General features: G+C 47.2%; 10 protein-coding genes across 10 annotated transcripts; 5 read left to right on the top strand and 5 right to left on the bottom strand.

Moving 5' to 3' along the window:
- Positions 1-106: 106 nt before the first annotated feature.
- On the bottom strand, positions 107-2,823 carry I302_101502 (uncharacterized protein; the record flags this gene model as incomplete). The annotated part of the gene is made up of 8 exons (XM_019186889.1): positions 107-340; positions 492-983; positions 1,052-1,513; positions 1,586-1,878; positions 1,978-2,137; positions 2,240-2,394; positions 2,479-2,585; positions 2,663-2,823. The coding sequence occupies 8 exons, from the start codon at positions 2,821-2,823 to the stop codon at positions 107-109; spliced, it is 2,064 nt and encodes a 687-aa protein (XP_019049767.1).
- Positions 2,824-3,113: 290 nt separating this feature from the next.
- I302_101501 (uncharacterized protein) lies at positions 3,114-3,937 on the top strand (the record flags this gene model as incomplete). Its single annotated transcript, XM_019186888.1, has 4 exons — positions 3,114-3,334; positions 3,397-3,419; positions 3,560-3,761; positions 3,871-3,937. The coding sequence occupies 4 exons, from the start codon at positions 3,114-3,116 to the stop codon at positions 3,935-3,937; spliced, it is 513 nt and encodes a 170-aa protein (XP_019049766.1).
- A 1,120-nt stretch (positions 3,938-5,057) lies between these two features.
- Positions 5,058-6,762, bottom strand: I302_101500 (uncharacterized protein; the record flags this gene model as incomplete). Its single annotated transcript, XM_019186886.1, has 6 exons — positions 5,058-5,623; positions 5,708-5,835; positions 5,901-6,083; positions 6,204-6,406; positions 6,545-6,630; positions 6,690-6,762. 6 exons carry the CDS (start codon positions 6,760-6,762, stop codon positions 5,058-5,060), a joined length of 1,239 nt encoding a protein of 412 aa, XP_019049764.1.
- A 675-nt stretch (positions 6,763-7,437) lies between these two features.
- On the bottom strand, positions 7,438-9,512 carry I302_101499 (uncharacterized protein; the record flags this gene model as incomplete). The annotated part of the gene is made up of 3 exons (XM_019186885.1): positions 7,438-8,674; positions 8,779-8,832; positions 8,935-9,512. 3 exons carry the CDS (start codon positions 9,510-9,512, stop codon positions 7,438-7,440), a joined length of 1,869 nt encoding a protein of 622 aa, XP_019049763.1.
- A 718-nt stretch (positions 9,513-10,230) lies between these two features.
- I302_101498 (uncharacterized protein) lies at positions 10,231-12,019 on the top strand (the record flags this gene model as incomplete). The annotated part of the gene is made up of 9 exons (XM_019186884.1): positions 10,231-10,562; positions 10,650-10,760; positions 10,825-10,969; positions 11,024-11,031; positions 11,091-11,155; positions 11,225-11,321; positions 11,389-11,434; positions 11,539-11,618; positions 11,719-12,019. The coding sequence occupies 9 exons, from the start codon at positions 10,231-10,233 to the stop codon at positions 12,017-12,019; spliced, it is 1,185 nt and encodes a 394-aa protein (XP_019049762.1).
- A 230-nt stretch (positions 12,020-12,249) lies between these two features.
- On the bottom strand, positions 12,250-12,754 carry I302_101497 (uncharacterized protein; the record flags this gene model as incomplete). Its single annotated transcript, XM_019186883.1, has 3 exons — positions 12,250-12,354; positions 12,438-12,532; positions 12,667-12,754. The coding sequence occupies 3 exons, from the start codon at positions 12,752-12,754 to the stop codon at positions 12,250-12,252; spliced, it is 288 nt and encodes a 95-aa protein (XP_019049761.1).
- Positions 12,755-13,682: 928 nt separating this feature from the next.
- On the top strand, positions 13,683-14,342 carry I302_101496 (uncharacterized protein; the record flags this gene model as incomplete). Its single annotated transcript, XM_019186882.1, has 2 exons — positions 13,683-14,133; positions 14,242-14,342. The coding sequence occupies 2 exons, from the start codon at positions 13,683-13,685 to the stop codon at positions 14,340-14,342; spliced, it is 552 nt and encodes a 183-aa protein (XP_019049760.1).
- A 676-nt stretch (positions 14,343-15,018) lies between these two features.
- I302_101495 (uncharacterized protein) lies at positions 15,019-17,453 on the top strand (the record flags this gene model as incomplete). Its single annotated transcript, XM_065869298.1, has 11 exons — positions 15,019-15,196; positions 15,267-15,438; positions 15,522-15,789; positions 15,999-16,101; positions 16,188-16,281; positions 16,338-16,441; positions 16,520-16,531; positions 16,592-16,713; positions 16,779-16,893; positions 16,960-17,194; positions 17,309-17,453. The coding sequence occupies 11 exons, from the start codon at positions 15,019-15,021 to the stop codon at positions 17,451-17,453; spliced, it is 1,548 nt and encodes a 515-aa protein (XP_065725370.1).
- A 284-nt stretch (positions 17,454-17,737) lies between these two features.
- On the bottom strand, positions 17,738-18,731 carry I302_101494 (uncharacterized protein; the record flags this gene model as incomplete). The annotated part of the gene is made up of 5 exons (XM_019186880.1): positions 17,738-17,979; positions 18,125-18,217; positions 18,299-18,372; positions 18,441-18,451; positions 18,534-18,731. 5 exons carry the CDS (start codon positions 18,729-18,731, stop codon positions 17,738-17,740), a joined length of 618 nt encoding a protein of 205 aa, XP_019049758.1.
- A 699-nt stretch (positions 18,732-19,430) lies between these two features.
- On the top strand, positions 19,431-21,093 carry I302_101493 (ferrochelatase; the record flags this gene model as incomplete). The annotated part of the gene is made up of 6 exons (XM_019186879.1): positions 19,431-19,448; positions 19,605-20,072; positions 20,277-20,383; positions 20,446-20,520; positions 20,605-20,791; positions 20,866-21,093. The coding sequence occupies 6 exons, from the start codon at positions 19,431-19,433 to the stop codon at positions 21,091-21,093; spliced, it is 1,083 nt and encodes a 360-aa protein (XP_019049757.1).
- Between the last annotated feature and the right edge of the window lie 46 nt (positions 21,094-21,139).

Raw genomic sequence — 21,139 nt, 5'->3', positions numbered from 1 at the left:
GTTCTTGCGTCTGCCCTCCTCTACATCCCACTAATATCCCCTCCACCTCCTATTATCAAACTTCTCCAGATGCGGCCTCCTCTCCACCACCTTTTCTCATCCGCGCTTACTCCCCCTTCCTCCTCAACAAGCAATAATCACCCCACACCCTCCCCTTCTCCAGTAATCCACCAGGCAACCATACCAACCTAGCCCACCACTTGGTACTAGCAGCATCTAAGAAGGCTTTACAGTACTCTTCCTCCCATTCTGGCTTCTCTGCCCAATTCTGCTCGAGGGTTGTATGGGTAGTTGAGGGGAGAGTGAGGGATACGAGGTAGGTACATTCGGATGGGTCGACCTGCATGTGGCGAAGTACCAGTCAGATAAATCACCAATCATCGTTGCGTGTGAAAGTCTCGATACGACGATGAGGGCATTGTGCAAGAAGAGAACCAGCACAAAGTGAGGGAAGTGGTTGTGAGTTGTAGATAAAGAACAAATCCACTCACATAAGTCCCAGCTACCTCCGACTCCTTATTCTCCCCGTTGAATCTCCCCTCTCTCACCACCCTAGTCTCCTGTCTTGGCCAGATCGATCCCGTGGTATTAGACACCTCCCATGGACGAGGCATCATCCCATCAAAGTCCGTCTTCACCCATCTGACCCTCACTCCCTCCGGAATAAGATAACTCGAAGGATACCTATACCATTCCGTATCATAACATAGTGTCACAGGGTTTTCAAGGGTCTTGAGAGGAGTAAGGTCCCATTGTGGCTTAGGAATCTCGTTTCCGTATGGCTGGTAATTCTCTGGGAGGGGGATGGGCTCGTACCCCATTTCGCTAAGATACGAAGGGATAGATTTGTATTGGAAATGATGGACCATATCGAATGGGGCGTGGTAGAAGTATATACTGCCTCCTACCCTGAAGAAGGAGATTAGGCCGGGGATGAAGACTGCTAGGAAAGTGAATGTGGAGAAAAGGGATGATCGACTTGCCTATTTCATTATATCGATGATCAGCTACGCCTTTAATAGAGCAAAGCCTGAATATTTAGCTGACTTACGTTGTAAGGCGAGTTGGTGACGTGAATATAATAGCTTTCAATCCACCCTCTGATCAGATAGATCGAAACAGCCGCATTGAAGCATAACAACGGATAAGCGGGGAACATGAATCTCTCTTCCTTGTGCGCTTGAGCAGTCAAAATAGCCAACCAGAGGTAGAAAGGTGATAGCCTGACTGCCAACAAGGTGTAAGGGGAAGTTTCACCTTCCTTGGGCTTCATCTGAGTTTTACCCAATCTTCTATAATCGAATTTGTAAGTTATCGCCAGAGCGGGTAAAGCGATAAGAGCGAGAGGCAAGAGGAAGTTGAAGTTGAGGAAAAGGTTTGCAAAGTAGAATGAAGCTGGCGAGGTACCGTATAGATCTGGTCCGTTGCCTGAGAAGAGGTTGTAGGTGATGATGTTAAGGGTGGGGAAAGTCGAGCGTCCGTAGGCCCAGGAATCGATCATTGATACGGGGATCTGCAAGGCATCGCAGGTGTATTAGCTTGAGTCAAAATGTGCAAGTATGTCAAAGGGATACTTCGCACTCACAGCAATACCAGCAGCCAACCCAATAGCTTTACCCATATTCTCCCATCTCTTGGTCATCCAAGCACCTTTCTGAGCGGGTAGCACCATCTCTCCACCAGTCAAGAACAGCCGTTCAAGGACAAATGGAATACCCAACGCAGCACTGAAAGGCCACCCAACGATTGCGCCCACGGCAAAAGCGAACGTAGCGAAATAAGCACGTTTGATACCGGTCGGTGTGGAGGTAGCGGGATGGAACCAGTAGGACGAGGCAATCATGGTGGTGTACATGCAGAATGATGATGGGAGGAATGCTAAAAGAAGCAAAATATGGTGATATAGACATTAGCTTCACTATAGATAGACAAGCCATATCGAAAGACAGAGATGATGCGTTGTTTGGAATAACGCACCAACACTAGCATTCCACATTCCAGCACTCAACATCAAACCGAATAACAGATACCTCCCTACTCTATCGTTGATAGTCTCTACGACTGTTCTGAAGAACTTGGCCTCGCAGAATGAACAGATGGCTCCGAGTGATATTCTCAAAGCGAAGAAAGCGGGTCGCTAGGGTTCAAGGTGGTCAATCAGTTTAGTCCTACGCCAATCACGACGGACGATAATGATATCTATATTTTGGGCAAAAGCAATAGTACTCAAACAGCTCACCTTGCCTACACTCAATAATTTGGGAATGATATGTGCCAAAGGCCAATGTAATAACACGTAAGTCCATGATCGAATTGCAAATTGTGGTGAGAGTTCCCAAGTCTGGAATCCAGAGTTGTACTGGAAGTAATGGAGGGGTTCGAAGAAGTTGAAAACTAAGCGCACACCTCAATATCAGTACTTCAACCCTCAACCTCGCCTTGCCGAGTGTAAGAATCAAGCTAAGTGTGAAGACCCACCTTCATCACAATCCGAAATAACAGCATACATAGCAGCCACCGTCCTAATCAACAAGAGTAATCTAAAAGCATACGACAAGGTAGGTACGAATGGCCCTGGCTTATTCCTGATATCCCATCGTCAGTTAGCTGATTAATGCACCTCCCTCTGTAAGAGACTCTGTATGAGAATGACAGAACATACCGCCCAACTTGATCCTGCAATAACCCCTGGTGTCTCTTCTTGAATCCCGTAGGAGCCATTGACCCAAATTCATCTTTCTTGGGTTCTTCAGCTGGTTTCGCAGCGTTGGGCCCGGTGGTGGGACGTCGGAATCGGATGGTCTCTGTACCTGGGAGGGACATTTTGGGTTCACTCCCTGTCTTCAATGTTATATGTACCAATGAGATATGAGCAAGAATTGGAATATTTCTGTAAAGTGGTGGACGAATGACAACGTCGTTGTTTGGTAATTCATCTTCGATGCGTGCCTGAGATTCAACGGTGGATTTATTTCGGTGGTATTCCGAAAAGTTCAGCTCAACTGCACATACATTTCTTCTTCTTCTTTCATCCAACTTGATTGATCATATCACGCGTCATTTACAAAGCATCTGCTCAGAGCAGACAAGACGATCCAAGAGAGAAATCAAACATGGCCTGGTCATTCCTCTCCAACCCCTTCGCATCATCTTCATCCTCTTCCTCTTCGAGCCCCGCTCAGCCAGAACCCGCACCCGAGATCTTACCAACCCCTGCGCTCAGCCCTCCCGCACCGAAGGTCAACAAGTTCGAATCAGTCCTACAAGATGAAGAGAAGTATCAGGAGGTGCAGTATCCTACCACCGAGCAGGTACCTACATGTATGACCTTGCTGTGAGTTAACTCCCCCATTGAACGATATCATCAGGATTGAACTGATAGGATGCTCTATGTAGGGACGAGTTCCTGATGTGTTATGGTGAATATACCTTCTCTTGTCTCTTTCCCAACCCGATGCCGAACCTCTACAATCTATCCGATCCCATACGACCGCTCAACTCGTGCAAATGATGTCGAGGTTTGTTCATATTGAGCTAACACACATCTTCCCATACACAGCACTCGCACCCCAGCTCAGATCAATGTACCGCTACGGCGAGTTCCGGGACTGTACATGGAAATGGGAGGATTTCAAGTACTGTCTGTCCCTCAAATCCGAGGACGAGGAGGTGAGGAGGAAACTATGGATCAAGAGGAGGGCGGAATGGTGGGCTAAGAGGAGGGTTGGGGGGAGTAGCGAAGATGTTTGGGATGTTAGGAGGTGAGTGGGGTTTTGTCCGATCTGACCTGACCCGAGGGGACAAGTAGTGGGAAGAAGTGTATCATACGATAAGGTGTGGGTAATTATGCTAACTTGCATATTGTTTTAGCGAACCACCCAAGAACTTTCCTCCGTTGGTGTCAGAGGAAATAACCAGTGAGAGCAGTACGACGTAGAACGATATCATACACTCTGCATGTACATCATAAATGCTTGATCACAATGTGGCTACTATTCGGACATGACACCCTGAAGTACATAGTCAAAAAAGGACATTGTCGAGAGTATAAGTCACGTTATAGGATCAATCAACAGCAGGTAAAGATATCATCAGCCACCATACAGATCCGTCCACAGCGCAGTACCGTTCTCGTAAACGCCAGAGGATGTTAGTACCCTCAAGATCATAATCAAGATCAATCCTGTGCTTTAACCCCTTCCGCACCAGTACCAGTATTATCTTTCTTATTACCATTTCCCGCAGCATTACGCTGTACCTTGTTCTTACCATGTGTAACATCGAATTGTTCAGCCTTCTTTGCTTTCTTCTCAGCCATCTTCTCCTTCTTGGTTTGTCTATTGTTGTTGTTATTGGTCTAATCATGATCATGCTCCTACAATCAGCACACAACGCTCGAGGAGATAGGACGTGGGAGAGATCCTTACCTTATCACGTCCCATGTTGATTGCTGTGCTCAGATATATCCGTGAATTGTCGTGTGCGTATAAGCGGGTTATGTGGATCAAGAGATATGGGATATGAGTTATGGAGTATGAGATCCACCGCTCATCCTTTTATACCCCTCTCAGAGTTTCCACAATCGAGTCATATCATGCTCGAACTTTCCAACCCACCTAGGAGAAAGGAGAGGACCTTCTAGTCGATCATACCATGATGATGAGCTGTGATGTCAAGTGTCGACTCGATACCCGTAGAGAATGACGGGTTAAAGATAGATCTGGAACCATTGTATCTTCCTTTACATCGCCTATTACCCATCGGTCTTGTTCTCTGTCTCAAGATGATGAACGGGACCTCGTTATACTCGTCTTCCGCGTGAGAGATACACGTGGATCAGTCGAGTGAGCCAAGTTGACTTGGAGATCAGTACATACATATCCGTCATGATCGGGTCTTCAGTAATACCATCCCCGATAGAAGACCTTCAGTAGACGTGCCAAGACCTCTTATATCACTCAACTCAAACTTCCTTTGATCATATTCATCGCGCAATACTAATTCCTAATCTACTTACAAAACCAATTCCTACCACACCATACATTTCCCAAGTGCATCTAAACCTGCAGCCCCGCCATTCTTCCAGCCAACCCCTTGCCACCAGTGACAGGCCAAAGCACCAATCTCCCATCTCTACCCGCAGTGAAAATCTTGGAAACCTCTCCAGACTGATTCCACTCGTACGCCTCCACATGGGTAATAGTATTCTGATGAACAGTCAATAACAACCCATCCGGTCCGACAGGGGTCAATCCCGCCGAAGAGGGAGTCGCACCGGATGGAGCTAAGCCTCGTTGACCTTTCGAGTCAGCAGCTTTGAACATGTTGAACGCCTCGTTGTTTCCCAGTCTACCTACCCCGCCACCGGATCGTAATCCTGTCGCGGAGGGTGTGAGGGGTTTGGAGGTAGATGAGGGATCATCGAGAGAGTGAGAGATGGCCCATCCGGATTGAGAGCCGGTGAAGAGGATGGGTTGACAGTCATGCCCTGCTGCTACGATTGACGACTCGGAGGTCCAGGTGAGGTTTGTGAATGGTAGTGCGGGGAGTTTGACCACGATGTGAGCTGCGGGTGGCTCGTTGGGACCCGAGGCGTAGATGATGCTGAGTGAGGAGTCGTGGGCTAACGAGGTGGAGATAAGATATCAGTCATCATCGTGTAGTATATGATAGGTGGGGAGTGGTGAACATGGAGAAGCAGACTTACCGACAAAAGCCAAAGCATCTCCAGAGGGGGAGAAAGAGACATCATGGATCCATCCTCCATTAGGCGATCTGAACTCAGCTAAGAGTTGACCGGTGGGCAATCTATCACCCCAGATGGTAGCTTCGGGTCTGTTTGAGCGGATATACACTGTCAGCTTCTCGCTTCGGTTGTAAATGAGAGGCGGGCAACTGACTTAGCTTCAAGACCCTTGATGTATCCCGAGTACACATAGGTCTTACCATCCGCAGTACCAGCAGCGAGAAGATAGTTGTTAGGATGCCAATCAAGTGATAAGACGGTGGATCTAAGGGGTTTCTTAATTTGTTTGGCAGTCCACCAATTGTTCTCCTCGTCAAAATGACAGATGGCGATGATTCTATTACATTGAGATCAGGATACATCGTTCAATCATCGACTGCAGAAGCGCCGCGTGAATTGGGCAGCAGTGTGATGGATGGTATGATGGGAAAGACCTTAAGGGTAAAGAAGTACTCACCTAGATCCACTTCCAACAGCAAACTTATTCTCGTGAGGACTCCACTTAACACTCGTAGCTGCTCTGTTGATCTTCAGAATGACCAAAGCAGGCTTCCAACCTTGTTCAGTCTGCGTCCATACGTAGGCATTTCGATCTTGAGAACAGGTGACGATTCGGTTGGTGTTGGGACCCCATGCGATGGCTGTGATGAGTTTGTCGTGCTGTGGAGTTAGGTATCAGCACATCCCACCACTCAATATGTAATAGATGATCGATACCAAAGCATGAGTGTTTATGAGCCAGAAAAGTGCAGGAGACAAGGATGACAGTATCAATGTATATAGATAAACAGTACCCACCTCGGCAAGGGTATCAGTAAGATCCCACGAATCGCCATTCCTAGTGTAAATCTGAGCTTCATTCGAGTTGGGACAAACGCAGACCTCTACAGAACCATATCAGCTTTCCTGCGCGGAAGACCGAAATGACGATTTGCCAACTCACGACTCCTATCAGGACTGAAGGCGATACCCGTCAAAGGTCCAAGGGAAAGTTGGAAGATTTCGGGGGCGGACATGGTGGGACGTGGGCGAATGCGATACGGATACGAAGGAGAGAGGACTCTAGCAGTCTACTCTCTTGATAGTATATATCTAAAGAAGGGAAGTTGATGTGATATTAGGGAAATGCAACATAGCAAGAAGAAGATAACGTGGGGACGATAGGTAGATAACCAGCAGCCGACGACCAGGTGATGATGACGCATTGACCTAAACATGGACAACCAAAGTGGCGCGCCTTTTTCTTACCTCCAATGAAGATAAAGGTGGCATGCCTTTGGGCGTTACCCGGTCGGTCGCGGAGAGGGAAGGTAGGAGAGACGAGAAGAAGAGGCGGACTGCTTATGGATAGGTATCATACCACAATGAACATTTCAGACGCTTGTATATGCACTTTAGCATAGTCTATAAGTGCACTGGGAAGGTACACTCCGCTCATGACTGAGAGATCTCAAATATGAGCGCATTTCGACCAAGATTTCGTGTCTTTGAGCGACCTTGTCCTTCTCATCCCGTATACCATAATCAAGTATAATCAAGTATGAGAATACAGAAATATCTACAGTATATGCATCATACCGAAACCTCCAAAAGAGCAACCAAAAGCAACCTATCTAAGAAAATTCTATAAAAGGAATTAAAATCTAATATACAAAAAAACGTTTCCATTGACATTGATTATTCAGAGATTATCAGCTATGAAAATACGTCCCCATCTTCCTCTCCTCCTCCCGTCCCTGCACCCTCCCCACATCCCTCCCCCAAAAATAACTCTTCATACTCCTCTCCCAAATCTTCCAAGGCTCGGAGCCCTCCACGAACCTCGCGCGGAGGGTATCGAACAAGCGATATTCAAAATATTCGCTGAAGGTGTGCCAGAATACTATCCTAGCTACCGTGAGCTTATCTTTGAGTGATATCTCCTCTGAGGGGTGTTCTACGAAATGTGGAGGAGGGTCGAAGAGAGGGGGGATGGAAGGTAGTGGTGGGTATGTCGAGTGGGAATAGAGGTAGGTGAAATAGCTTTTGCGTCTGTTTCGAGTGAGCCGGGTTAATCGATCTACAGGTATTTCAGTCTCACCGGAGTCGGAATCAGAGCCAGTTGGTAGAGGTGGCGAAAAGAAGTCAAGGAATAGTTGAGGGGATGAGACCGATGTGAGCTGTTCGGAGAACATGATCAGAGAGTGATGAGGTGAGGGAGAAACGAGGAGGTTGGCGAAGAATAGTGGATCGGATGTCGTTACGACCAAATTGGAATTCGTATGACCGTCAGTCTTGCGACTGGACTGACCGTTCAAGTGACTATTCGCGTGGCCGTTGACATGTCCATTGCCATTAGACACCTCGCTTTTCGCAGGTATCACCAAATCCTCCCTTCCATTCGTCATCTTGATCTCCAGCCCAATACCAGTATCCTCGACCCTCTGCCTCGCCCATCTCTGCACCACCTCCCTCGATCTAACTTCGACCCAGCTGATACCCTGCCTCTGCAATCCTTGTCCAATATCCCTTCCTTCTCCCTTCTGAGGGGGGTTCATAATCCCCTCTGAACCGGTCGTATGATGTTCCGGTCTAGGAAATAAAGCTAATTTCTTGAGGTAATGTAATTTGTATGCTTGGTAGAATGTCCGAGCATTCACTGACATCAGGGTGAAAGGCCATTTAGAGATTGTACGTAACAACAGCAGAACATTCCGAGGTTCCAATGCTACAGGGGGAGAGGGGCCAGAAGTGAGGACAGCGACGAATTTGATTTGATCGTCTGTCGTGTAGAGTTTGATGCATGTTTTGAACTGGGGCGGGTTGGTGCGGTAGTGCTCTAGATCAGAGTGGGGGAAGGGGTTGATAAGGTCTACTCGGTAAAATCCATCTCGGGAGTTGAAAGGGGATACGTGAAATTGACGGGGGATACGAAATGCTAGGTCATACCTAATTCATATGGGAGAAATTAGTAAGTGTTCTGATATGTTTAGGGGATGATCATCCAATATGAAAGAATATTGTTTCAAAGGAGGTAGAAGGTCTCAACGTACCCTTTGATAGGTTCTTGACGATATTCGGAATTGGGTTTAAGGACATATGCATGACTATATCCATGATTATGATGAGCATACGTCGTTCTTCTTTTCATGATGGGCATCCTGTGATCATACACAGCTATGTGAGGAGAATAGCACACTTAGACTTACGATTCATCAAAGGAACTATGCACCTCTAATATCACACACAACAATTCCCCCACTTCACCCTCCTCCCTGGCGGGTCTGTAGACATACCACTGAGTCAACGGATTAGGACCTTCCCACCCCGCCAGACTAGGTAAAGTCAACAACCATACCCTCCCTATCTCCTCGCGGCCTATCCCATACTTAGATGTGCAAAGGAGCTGTTCCAACTTCGATCGGAGAGAATGATCACCATGAGATAGGTAGGGCTTCGATCTTAGGCCTATAAGTTTTGTGAGGGGATTACCGGACCACTTGAATATTCTAAATGGTAAGTTGAGTTTGCCACTTTCCATGGAATCTACGTCCACACCCAGGTATAGGACCGCATAGGAGAAGCCGTTCTTGGCTGTGATGGGTAGGTGTCTGCCGTGGGTGGTCACTGCTGGATAGAATGATGAGGGGAGGGCATTGGCGGATGGTCGATGGGAGGGAGAGAGGTAGGATCGGAAATGCAGGACCAGGAGCGGGATGAGGCCGAGTGAAAGGGCTGAGAGTGTTACTGGGACGGAGAGGGGGAGATAGTTGGATATGAAGGACATGTTGGACCAGGGCTGTGATCGATCTGAATGGTCAGCCTAAGAGTGGATTAGGTCTCAAGGTTTGATATACTTGCAGAATATGCAAGGGAGATGTAAACTTACCACTCTATATGTTTAACTTGCAATCCCTTACCCACTTTGATCCAGAAGAGAAGAAAACGAAAACGAACGAAACACGAATACAGTACACTAAGATATGCTTCTTGTCCGCATCATATCGGTCATTGTATTTCGTAGTTTGCACTTTATTCTATACACAAGGGCGTAATCACAGACGGAGGTGGGGTGCTGATGCTGATTGATCTTACGCCTACGCCCCGACGGGTATCTTGGAGTGGGAGTGAGTGAGTGAGTGGTGCTGATCAATCGTAGCCGTATGTGTAATGTGGATTTGTAAGATAGAAGATGCACTCGGACTCAAAAACAGCGTTGAGAACACGCTTTCACTGTATTCTGAATACAGTATTCGATCTTTCGGCTGATCAGCATCATCATCACCATCCCATCTTTATCCGTCGGGAATCACCGCACGGTGTGTGTGTATCTTTCAGGCACATTCCATCATGTATTTAACCGCATCACCGAACAGTTTCATAGCAACAGATTCAGATTCAGAGCGAGAGAGAGACAGAGCACAGACATTTTTGTTGTGAGCCATGACAAGAATGTTTTTCCCCTTATATTTCATTCCGGTTGAACATCGGACGTATAAATGAGAATGTCTATCCCCTCATCCTCTTCTTCCAGAACATCCCACTTCCTACCCCTACCACCACTGCCCATCCGCACTTCTCCACCCCTTTATCGAAAACCAACACTCATAACCACATACTCACATCAGCCCGATAGAAGTATAACCCACGATGACTCGTCCATGGCATATTACAGACCTGCCATCATAGGATCGGATCTGAACTATGGGTATGATGACAGGGTGGAGAGGGATGAGAGTATTGATGAGCATTTGGATGGGTTGTGCGATGCTTTGAGGGGTGTGGAGAAGGGAGAGAGGAGGGGTGGGATCATCACTTGGAGGGGGATGATTACTAGGTTGGTCAGATACTTCAATCCCACCTGCCTAGGCTTGAAACTCCTACCGATGTCTGTGAAGGAGCTGATTTAGACTGACTGAGATAGGATTATGACAGCTCCATACGAGGATAGAGAAGGATGGGAGATGACTGCCATAGCATTGGATGGGTCGGTATATGTGGAACTGCATGATCCACCGGAAGTAAGGGCGAAGCGGTCGGTGATGCTGTCAATGCTACACGAACACATGGCAACAAGCTGATCGTATTCGTTGTCACAGACGGAATCAACAAGCATCCTGGGCGAAGCAAAGTTACATGGGATACTCGTACGAATCGTTCTCTACCGTCAGCGGAGAGCCAAATCAGGAGATAAGCGAAGATGCGCCAGAAGGATGGGGCGGAGATGTCAATACGAATGTCCAGGTGAGCTGTGCTACCACCAGTCGTTGAATCTCAGCTGACACCCCCTGGTCGTAGTGGTGCAAGTCAGTCAATTCGATAACTCATCTTGAAAAGCAATACAATGACTGATCACCCACTATAGTGTAGTTCGCTCAGCTATAGGTGATATACCATTATGTCTAGGAGGCGAAGTAGACTGTGTGAAAGGTACGTTTCTGGCAGGGTTATCCAACGTAATGTGTACCGAAGTCAATTTCTGATATGTACTTTGAACAGCTGAACCTGGTACACCGCATCCCGGACTCGATCAATGCGTAGAACTCAAGACGAACAAAGTGATAGAGAATGAAAAGCAGGAATTCACGTTTCACAAGTGAGTGTACCTCCAACTATTGTACAACCATCATATACATTGCTGATGATGGATCGACGTGGTATAGGAAATTACTAAAACATTGGGCGCAGAGCTGGCTACTGGGTATACCGGTGAGTGCTATGCTTGGGGAGATACCCCTGCACACTTTCCGCCATCTCAATGTATCAGACCGACCAAAATCAAGACTGCTGACTTCTCGTCTGATATGTCCCAGGAGATTCAAGTTGGTTTCCGTGATGATTCAGGTATCTTACGTTCGCAGAGGGCATTCGAGACTGAGAAGATACCGAGGTTGTAGGTCATCCCAACCCTACCTATGCCATCAGACCAGAATTACGATCCCTCCCTCGGTATATGTTCTATTACATGAGCTCATGCTGACTCGTGATCGCAGTATCGCCTCAATCCCATCACCTCACCCTCCATGGCAACCTCAACCAACCCTTCATTTCCTCCATGCCGTCCTTCACTTGGTCCTCACTCACGCACTCCCCACTGATCCACTCGTATCCTTCCCAAAGGGGAGTATACACCCTGAAAACCCGTTGCCTCCCGCCACGATTTGGAGGTTCGCATTCATCCCTAGGAGGGGATGTGAGATGTACAATGTTGGAGAGCTGGGGGTGGACGGAGAGGGGAGGTGGGGTGGGATGTTGAGGGAGGATTATGTGAGGTGGAGGATGGGATCGGCTTGATGAGACTTAATGGTGAAGAGATTGCAAGAGCGAGAGCGATACGTATGGTCCTCAAGAGGAGATCTGCGCTGAAGCATGAGCATGACATCGAAGCTCAAGCAGATACTGTGTAACAAGATGGATTGGCATAGGATAATATGGTATAACCATAATCGCCCAATTCGTCACAATAGATGATGCTCACTCAATATCTTGCTTACATCTCAACTATATATTTACATATATATACTCTATGTATGTATGAAATGCTTCTCAATAGGGCTAGTTACATTCGAAGTGATCAGATCGATTGTCTCCTGGTAGATAGGATTCTTTCGGTGAATCTCAGTTAGAGACTAGGATCACATCGAAAGGAATTAGCAAGCTCATGGATGTGGTACAAACGCCAAGGCTAGGCGAAAGTGACGAGACGACTCACAGACTCCCGTTCATACTTCTCTACCAGCGTGATCTTCGTGTGATCAGTCAAATCTTGCTGAACATTCCATTCAAGCGTTTCGGGGTCTTTCCGATCTGCGATATATCCCATTTAGCCTCTAGCATGACCTATCTCCATTTCAGAGCCCAGCCCAGGACCCCATTCACTCCTGGCTTCTGGAACCTCCCATAGCTTGTGGTTAGATGTTCTATACCGGACGAGCACTCACAGATAGCAGCTGCGTCTAATAACTTCGATTTGATCTCATCTACTTTATCGGCCCCGAACTGTAGGAATAAAACTACGATGAATCCCATTCTGCTCTAACTTGTGTTACTTGACTTGTCTTGGGAGGTGGTGGTACAGTGGCTTGCTTAGTTGATAGGGTGCTGTATACTCGTAAAATATATGATAGATGAAGAGGATATTATTTATTGATATACTCTATGAGTTAGAGCACGGCGAATGGTCTTTAGTAGATGGGTACTTGTGCAGAGTGAGTAATTGCTAATCCACCTCCACCTCTACTCGTATGGTGTGATGACACGCTCATGTTCGCTTATCTCATGGATCTGAGGTAAGCGTACTAGTAAGCAGACCTCGTTATTTGACTGACTGCATCGACGAAAAGCCCTCTCCCTCGGATCTGCATTACTCCTGACACGACGCTGGATATCTCTGCTCGGGGGTAGAGCCGGGCAGTATAGTCCGATGGTTCACATATACTAGACTCATCCTCTGGACTAAGTTAGCTCGGTTATACCACACTTCCATAAGTACATCCATCCTTTGACTTCCTTCCTGTTCGACTCTCGAGCGTTTCGTATCTCCGAATCAAAGGGAGGACATCATATCAAACGCGTTCCAACTCCATGGTGGTACGCACAAAGAGAGTCACCCATAGGGGTCGATTAATGAGCTCGAACAGTTCGGCGCAACCATGCTCTTTGGATCTTGTGGGCATGTTGTTAATTCGGGTTTCGTCAAACAGCATAAAACCATTGCGATCTGCGATCTGAATCTGATTGGTGGTAATTCACTATAGTAAAAGAAAATAAAAACCCACTAATCCACTCCTCGTCCAAAATAACCATAAACACTTCAAAAAGACCCTGCTCAGACGAAAACAGTATAATACGATAATCATACATAAATCTGACTGACCGCCAACCAACCTAACGCTCAAAAGGTCATTGACGGATTGCATAACTTTGATTACGAGTATCACACCGGCGATCGTGCAACATGCCAATGTTAGGTTTCGGGGAAGACGAAGACCCGTCGACCGCACCCTCCCCTTCTTCCCCTACTTCCACCACCCGTGAAAAGGATGAAGACAAGCCCACAACAACCGAGCGACCCAGCACAACTTCCCGATCCAGCTCAAAAGACGAAGAAGAAGATGACCCCACCACCACCGCCAAACCCACTTCTACCAAGAAAGACGAGGACGAAGAAGAAGACCGACCGACCAGTACCAAGCGCAAAGCGGTCGAAGATGAAGAAGAAAGCACCACTTCAAAGTCAGAACCCAAGACCGAAACCAAAACCAGTCTGACAAGTACAGCTACGGACGACAGCGAGAGCACATCGACGGAGGGGGTGATGGGCGTTGCGAATGCTTGTATACGGAATGGGACGGATAGCGATGAGTGTTTGGATGGGTATCAGAAGAATGCGGGTTTGATTATTGGATGTAAGTCTGGGTTTGGGTATCTGTCCTTCATCATATTGTCAGGCAGTCTTGTTAGGACGAGCGATGGGATGGGAATGGGAGGCTGATGGTGTTTTGTTCATGGTATAGGTACGGTGGGAGGGGTACTGTTGGTGCTTTTGCTGGTTGTTTGGCTTAGGAGGAGGAGTAAGCGGAAGGGGAGGTTGGAGGGGATGATCAGTAAGGCGTAAACCGTGGGAGGGTAGATGATAGGATGAGCAATGAGAACAAGTCCGGGAGATGGTAGCACTCTGAGTGAAATCGAGGTGTGGTTACAGTAGAGCGGCATAGTGATCCGGTCTGAAGATCGAGGGGGATAGTTCACTAAGATGTCGCGTAGGTAGACTAAAGAAGCTATGATGTTTATCTAAAGAAGGATAACTCATCGCATGCCATTCAAGTACTCGTATGGACATGATTTAAAGTATCCGTGCTCGTTCCTGTTATCGTGCTCGTATTCTCACTGCTCTTGTTCCAGTCATCTTCGTATAGTGTATGTATGGAATGATAAGAAGGACAGATTGCAGATTGCAGATTGCAGATCCATTCGACTCGGACGTATAACTGACTAACTGATCCTCGGTCCAGTCCGATAAGGAATCGAATCATGAATTACCCGATGAGGTAATTCCCATCATGGAGTATTTCACTCGCACTAACAGATACGAGTTACTCGTGAATTGTGTGAGATGGTAAACTCGTATTTTGACTCGATAATATCACAATCATATCATCTCCTACTCGACTCGACATAATACCTACTTGTCATTGTGTATATCCCATCTCGCTCTGTCTCATACACATCTCACTCTTCGTCAACTCACTGTGCAACTGAAAAGCTCAAATAGAACGCAGATTACAACAAAAATGGGAGATATCGAAACCGGTTCACCAATCCCTTCCAAAGTCCCCTCCACCCTAGCTACCAACGGTGCTTCCGTTGGACAGAGCACTGCCAATGGGAAAGGTACCACAGGCTCAGAAAAGGGATTCAGTCCAAGGGAGTTTTTGAGTGATAGAGCCAAGGTTACCCAGATTGATGGGAGTGAGTCTGGCGTATCTCCCAGGGATCAGCAACGATAAGAGAGCTGATTGAAGCCTGTGATGGAGTACAGTTCGAGGATTGATGGCTGTTGAAGGGCCTGGGATCGTCTCTTTCGTGAGTGTTCGATCCTTACTTGCGTGGAAGAAGGATCTTGCTGACTTGAGAATGATCATAGCTGTGAGTATCGGTGCCCACCCTGCCCACTTTGGCGATACCACCAAACATGCTATTTCAATTGTCAAGTATATCCCACATCTTGACAAGCACGAGGGACCCTTCTCTGAGTTCTTCGAATCACCACTAACACCCCTCCACCCCCACACAGCGCCGGCCGACCCAACCCCACCACATTCCCCTTCTCCTCCATAACCCTCAACCTGAAAACACCCCTTGCCGAAGCGGGTCAAGGAAAAGAAGAAAGTCTAACGATCGATACTGAGGATCTGGATATCGCACTTCAATACTCCCCTTCGCCAGGGTTGGGTAAGCTGGTAGATTGGGCTATAGGGTTGCAATCCCATGTGCACGGGAAGGAGAGGGATGGGAAGTGGAGTGTGAGCTTTGGGAGTGGGAGTCAGGATTTGATGTCTAAGGTGGGTGGCATCTCCCAAAGGTTCTTCAAAGGGAGGCAGAATGGCATGTGTGCAGAGGAAGTAGAATAGCTTGGGAGCAACCTTCGGCGAGAAGCATTGACAGGGCGGGTCGAGGATTTCTCTCATTACATCTGAGATACAGTTGTAATAGAGAAGAACAATCTTCTACGCGGAGGAAGCTGATAAGCGGCCTTTCGCATCTCTAATAGGCGTTCCACGCTTTGCTCAATCCCGGAGACCCAGTCTTACTCGAAACCCCAATTTACGCTGGAGTTTTACCACCTCTTAGGATCCTCAATGCTGAAATGGTCGGTGAGTCTACGCATTGCGATCAATATCCCGCTTAGAGATAAGAGAATGATACGTTAGATAAAGCTGATATCCCTGAATGCATTTAGAGGTCGACGTCGACTCTCAAGGTCTATCAGCAAAGAACCTAGAAAGGATCTTGTCGGAATGGCCAGAAGGCAAGAAGAGGCCTAAAGTGTTGTAGTGAGTCTGCTGGCGATCTCTTAAAAGAAAATTGATAGCTGATATTGAACGCTCAGCACTTCACCGACCGGATCGAACCCCTCTGGATGCTCTGCGCCAAGAGAAAGGAAATTGGAGGTTTTGGAGGTGTGTAAGAAGTACAATGTGTTGATCTTCGAGGGTGAGTAGGGATCATTCTATGACTGATCATATGCTACTTTCCAAGCGAATGCTAATGCTCGTCCTCTCCTGCTCGTAGATGATCCATACTGTATGTATAGCTCTCAGCTTGCACACATCCTCCGATCTGAGCTGATATCTGCCATCGTAGACTACCTCGCTACCGAGCTTATCCCAAGTTACTTTGAACTTGAAACTCAAGTCTATCCCGAAGCAGGACATGTCATCAGATTCGACTCTTTCTCCAAGCTTCTTTCTGCGGGTCTTCGATTAGTAAGTATAACAACGACCTTTGGCCAGTAGAAGAGCTTGATTACTGATGGCTGATGTCGACGTAGGGATTTGCTACTGGACCTAAAGAAATTACCCAAGCTATAGATGTGCTCACTGCCGGAGCCAACCTGCACACCAGTGGTGTTTCTCAAGCTGTCACATTGAGATTGATGCAACATTGCAAGTATCCATCTTATGCATTCGATCCATCATCATCGCTTGCTAATTCACATTCCTGATTCGCAGGGGGCATCGAGGGATTCCTAGCCCACGGTCGATCAGTAGCCAAGCTCTACGCCGAACGACGAGCAGAGTTCGAAGCTGTAGCTCACAAGTACCTTGACGGGCTGGCTACATGGGTATCACCTGTTGCAGGGATGTTCCTATGGTTAGATCTTTCTCCAGCAGGCATTAAGGACAGTTACGATTTGATAAGGCACGAGGCGCTCGCGAAGGGTGTGCTGGGTGTACCTGGTATGGCGTGAGTGCGGTCTCATCATATAAGCATCTATCGAATACCCTCTTCTTTGGGGAGGGAAGAGACACCTTGTAATGTCGTAGTGGGATTGTCAGCTAATTTGGATTGAGATATTAGGTTCTACCCCTCTGGACGGAAGTCGCCAAATGTTAGATTATCATTCTCCATCGTCGATCTTGAACAGGATACTGAATTGGGTTTCAAGAGGCTGGCAGAGGCTATCAAGGATAAGCAGAAGGCTTTGGGTTTGATTGAAGCATGAGTATGAGTGGACGGGACAATGATAATGATAAATAATTGGATCCAGACGTGGGTTGTCGGTCATTGCGCATTGGATTTGACGGTTCGACGGAATGGTTATATATGTCATAGAGTGCTTGAATAGAGGGTATAGAAGATGGTTTCTTTATGAAGATGGTGGATACGATATCCTCGCATGTCGGAAGGTCTTTAAAAGGTTATGAATCTAGTCAAGTAAGATGCATACATGTTATATTAGCTTATCTGATTCATCTCTTCTCTTCATCTCCGTACAAACATCCAACACTAAAAAGGCAATACACTCCCCGCCCCTCTCAAAGCCATCTGCCCACCAAACCTCAAGGTCGTTATACCTCCAGGGAAATACGCTGCGAGATATGATAGTAGAGCAACAACCTGGATGATAGCTGCTATTAATGTCCCGAGGGTGGATCGAATGCCAATGGCGAAGAAGAGAGTGAGGGCGAGGGAACCGAAGTATGCTAAGGAGAAGGGGAGACGTTCGGGCGAGAGGATGTGTTTGAGGTCTGTTTTGGGTGTGAGAGCGATCAATGTTAGCGATACCGATTCTTTCCTTTCCTTTCCTTTCCTTTCTTTCCCTTCTTGTAGGATTGCTGTACAAATCGGATACGGGCTGGATTGTTCGGTACAGGATGGATGAAAGCGACTCACGATTCCATGGTCCGTGGAGGATCGCGAAACCCAACATGAAGAGAAGACTTCCTAGGGTGAATGCCAATGCGAATTTACGTGGTTTAATGGCGACTATGAGATGGTCAGAGATCCAAATGGTTAGTACGCATTGCTGTATCTTCCGGATTAAGGAGTGCGTTATGTTATACCCACGTATAGGTAAGAACAGGAAGGCTACGCCGAAACATGCTATTCCACCTGCGCAACATGCCAGAAAGCCGAGAAATCTGTTCGTGAGATATATATCGGTTAGCTGACATTCACCATTTCGCAAGGAAGGAGCGGAGCAACTAACCTCTCCCACCGCTATATCACCGGACGACCCAGACCCATGACCATCAGCATGAGAACTATGATGGGATCAGAGATTGAATGTAAGACTACCCACCGACAAAGCAAAGTATGCCTCTTCCTCCTGACTCCTCCCCTCGTTCCTCAGCGGTATATACCCACTCATACTATTCCAAACCCTTCCTAAAGGGTTTGACGTCTCCTGTTGAGCTCGCTGCGAATCATCCTGCACTGAGTTGGCCCATCTGAATCCTGAGAGTTGGGAGCGGAATGATTGTTGGGCTGAGGATGACATTGGGATGGATCGTAGAATGTTGTTAGCATAAAGCAGGAAGCAGAAAGAGAAAAGGCAAGGAGGTCTTTGAGTTTATGAGGACTGACTGCGAGCAATGTTCAACATCATGACAACGATGATGATGGTGTTTGTGCCATTACAAGGTGATTACAGCTAGATCATAATCCGGGATTTGATCCCGCTAATGCATGATTAGTAAAATGAGAATAGCCAATGCCCGATGGATGATTCGACGATCATGAGATGACGTTGGAAAGTGTTTTTTCGACTTTTCAGACTTTTCTTGATTCGAGTATTACCGTATGTAACACAGGTTCATCATTTAGACCTTGCCTTGTCTTTTCTTCATAGCTAATCTTCCCTCCCCTCTCGTCTCGAAGTAACCTAAACCTACATCGGTCCACACGTAGACGACAAAATGATCTTCCAAAGACCGATGACGGCTCTATCCCGTCCGTCGGGTCTCATCGCTTCCTCTTCTTCCTCGAGGATCGGCATGAGAAGAACATTAGCTAGTGTCAGAGATGCCCCCGTTACAAGCAAGAAACCGTGAGGTTCCCTCCGCCTCTTCGATCTAGGCTATGAGCTGATTCTGTTTTGCCTAAGACCAACCGGTTAGTCTGAATCTGATACTGCTATCATCAAGATATATACGGATTGCCACCTGACTTGATTGTTGTAGCTGTTGTGATGATGAACATGGGTGGACCCTCTACCGTGAGTCACTAATTGAGATCGAGAGATTTCCCTCCATCTATCCCCCCTCTTCTCGACCACACAGATTACTATTTCCAATCTCTATCATCTCCTTCACGTCAAATCACCATCTATTGCAAATTCAAAGCAAATCTGATCTTCTCCATCACATCGCAGATTCCCGAAGTGCACGATTTCCTTTCTCGACTATTCCACGACCACGACCTCATTCCACTCCCCTTCCAATCCGTCCTCGCACCCATAATCGCCAAGCGCCGTACCCCCCAGATCGAAAAACAATATACCGATATCGGCGGCGGATCGCCCATCCTCAAATGGACCAAACTCCAAGGCGAGGAGATGTGTAAGCTTCTTGATGAGCTCAACCCCGAGACGGCCCCTCATAAACCCTACGTGGCTTTCAGGTATGCTAAACCCCTGACGGAAGATTGTTTGGAGGAGATGCAGAAGGATGGAGTGAAAAGGGCGATCGCATTTACGCAGTATCCCCAGTATAGCTGTTCGACCACTGGAAGTAGTTTGAATGAGTTGTTTAGGATAGCTAGGAAGGACGGGTATGGAGACAAGGGGTCGGTGCAGTGGAGTGTGCTGGATAGGTGGCCTACTAATGAGGGGTTGGTTGAGGTGAGTGGGGCAGTTTTCTTCAGAGGCAATATTCATTGTTTGGCAAATATGGATATGGTTGAAACATCGAACGGTCGGGGTCTTGTATTTGTCTTGTCAAATACAGACAAGATAGGAAGAGACTTGGAGTTGGAGGAACTGTTGGGAAGTGGATGCACGATCATTAGGTTATGAGGGCTGACCTCCCCTTTTTAACCCTTCCAGGCATTCGCACACAACGTCAAAACTGCCTTACAGCAATACCCGGAAGAAAGGAGGAAAGATGTGGTAATCATGTTCTCAGCTCATTCGTTACCTCTAGAAATTGTCAAGTGAGCAACTCCTTCTCTCGTTGTCTCCAAAAACCGATGACTAACGTCATATCTCCTGTCAGCCGAGGTGATCCATACACCGCAGAGGTAGCAGCTACAGTCCACGCAGTAATGACCAAGCTGGGCTTCTCTAACCCGTAAGTGTCTATCGACTTTCCTCTGCGGGCCACATTACGTCCAATCTCGTACACTATATACTGATTATCCGTATCATGTCGCAGCTACCGTCTCACCTGGCAATCAAAGGTGGGACCCAAAGCATGGCAAGGCCCACAGACCGCATCGGCCATAGAAGGATTCGCAAAGATAGGTAAAAAGGATATCTGTCTCGTACCAATCGCATTCACCAGTGATCACATCGAGACCTTGTATGAGTTGGATATCGAGGTACAAGAGGAAGCCGAGAAGGTAAGTAATCTCATCTTCCTTCTGCAGCCGTGGTGGTCATCAAACTGATCATGATTCATCTTTTTTCCATTTAGCTTGGTGTCCACCTCACTCGAGCATCATCCCTGAACGATTCCCCAATATTCATCCGAGCCATTGCAGATCTCGTATCTAACCATCTGAAAGATTTCGAGATTGGTAAGATCGGTCCAACGGGACAACAGCTTCTGCTGCGTTGTCCGGGATGTACGAATCCCAAATGCGGTAAGACGAAGGAATGGTTATCTACCGGAGGGGTAAGTGTGCCAGCGTTGAGCACTTAGCTCCATAGTGCAATTCAGATATGGCCAGTGGATGTACAGTAGTAGA

This window comes from Kwoniella bestiolae, chromosome 1, assembly GCF_000512585.2.
Source record: "Kwoniella bestiolae CBS 10118 chromosome 1, complete sequence".
Taxonomy (NCBI): domain Eukaryota; kingdom Fungi; phylum Basidiomycota; class Tremellomycetes; order Tremellales; family Cryptococcaceae; genus Kwoniella; species Kwoniella bestiolae.
This window is presented reverse-complemented; position numbering and strand designations above follow the sequence as displayed.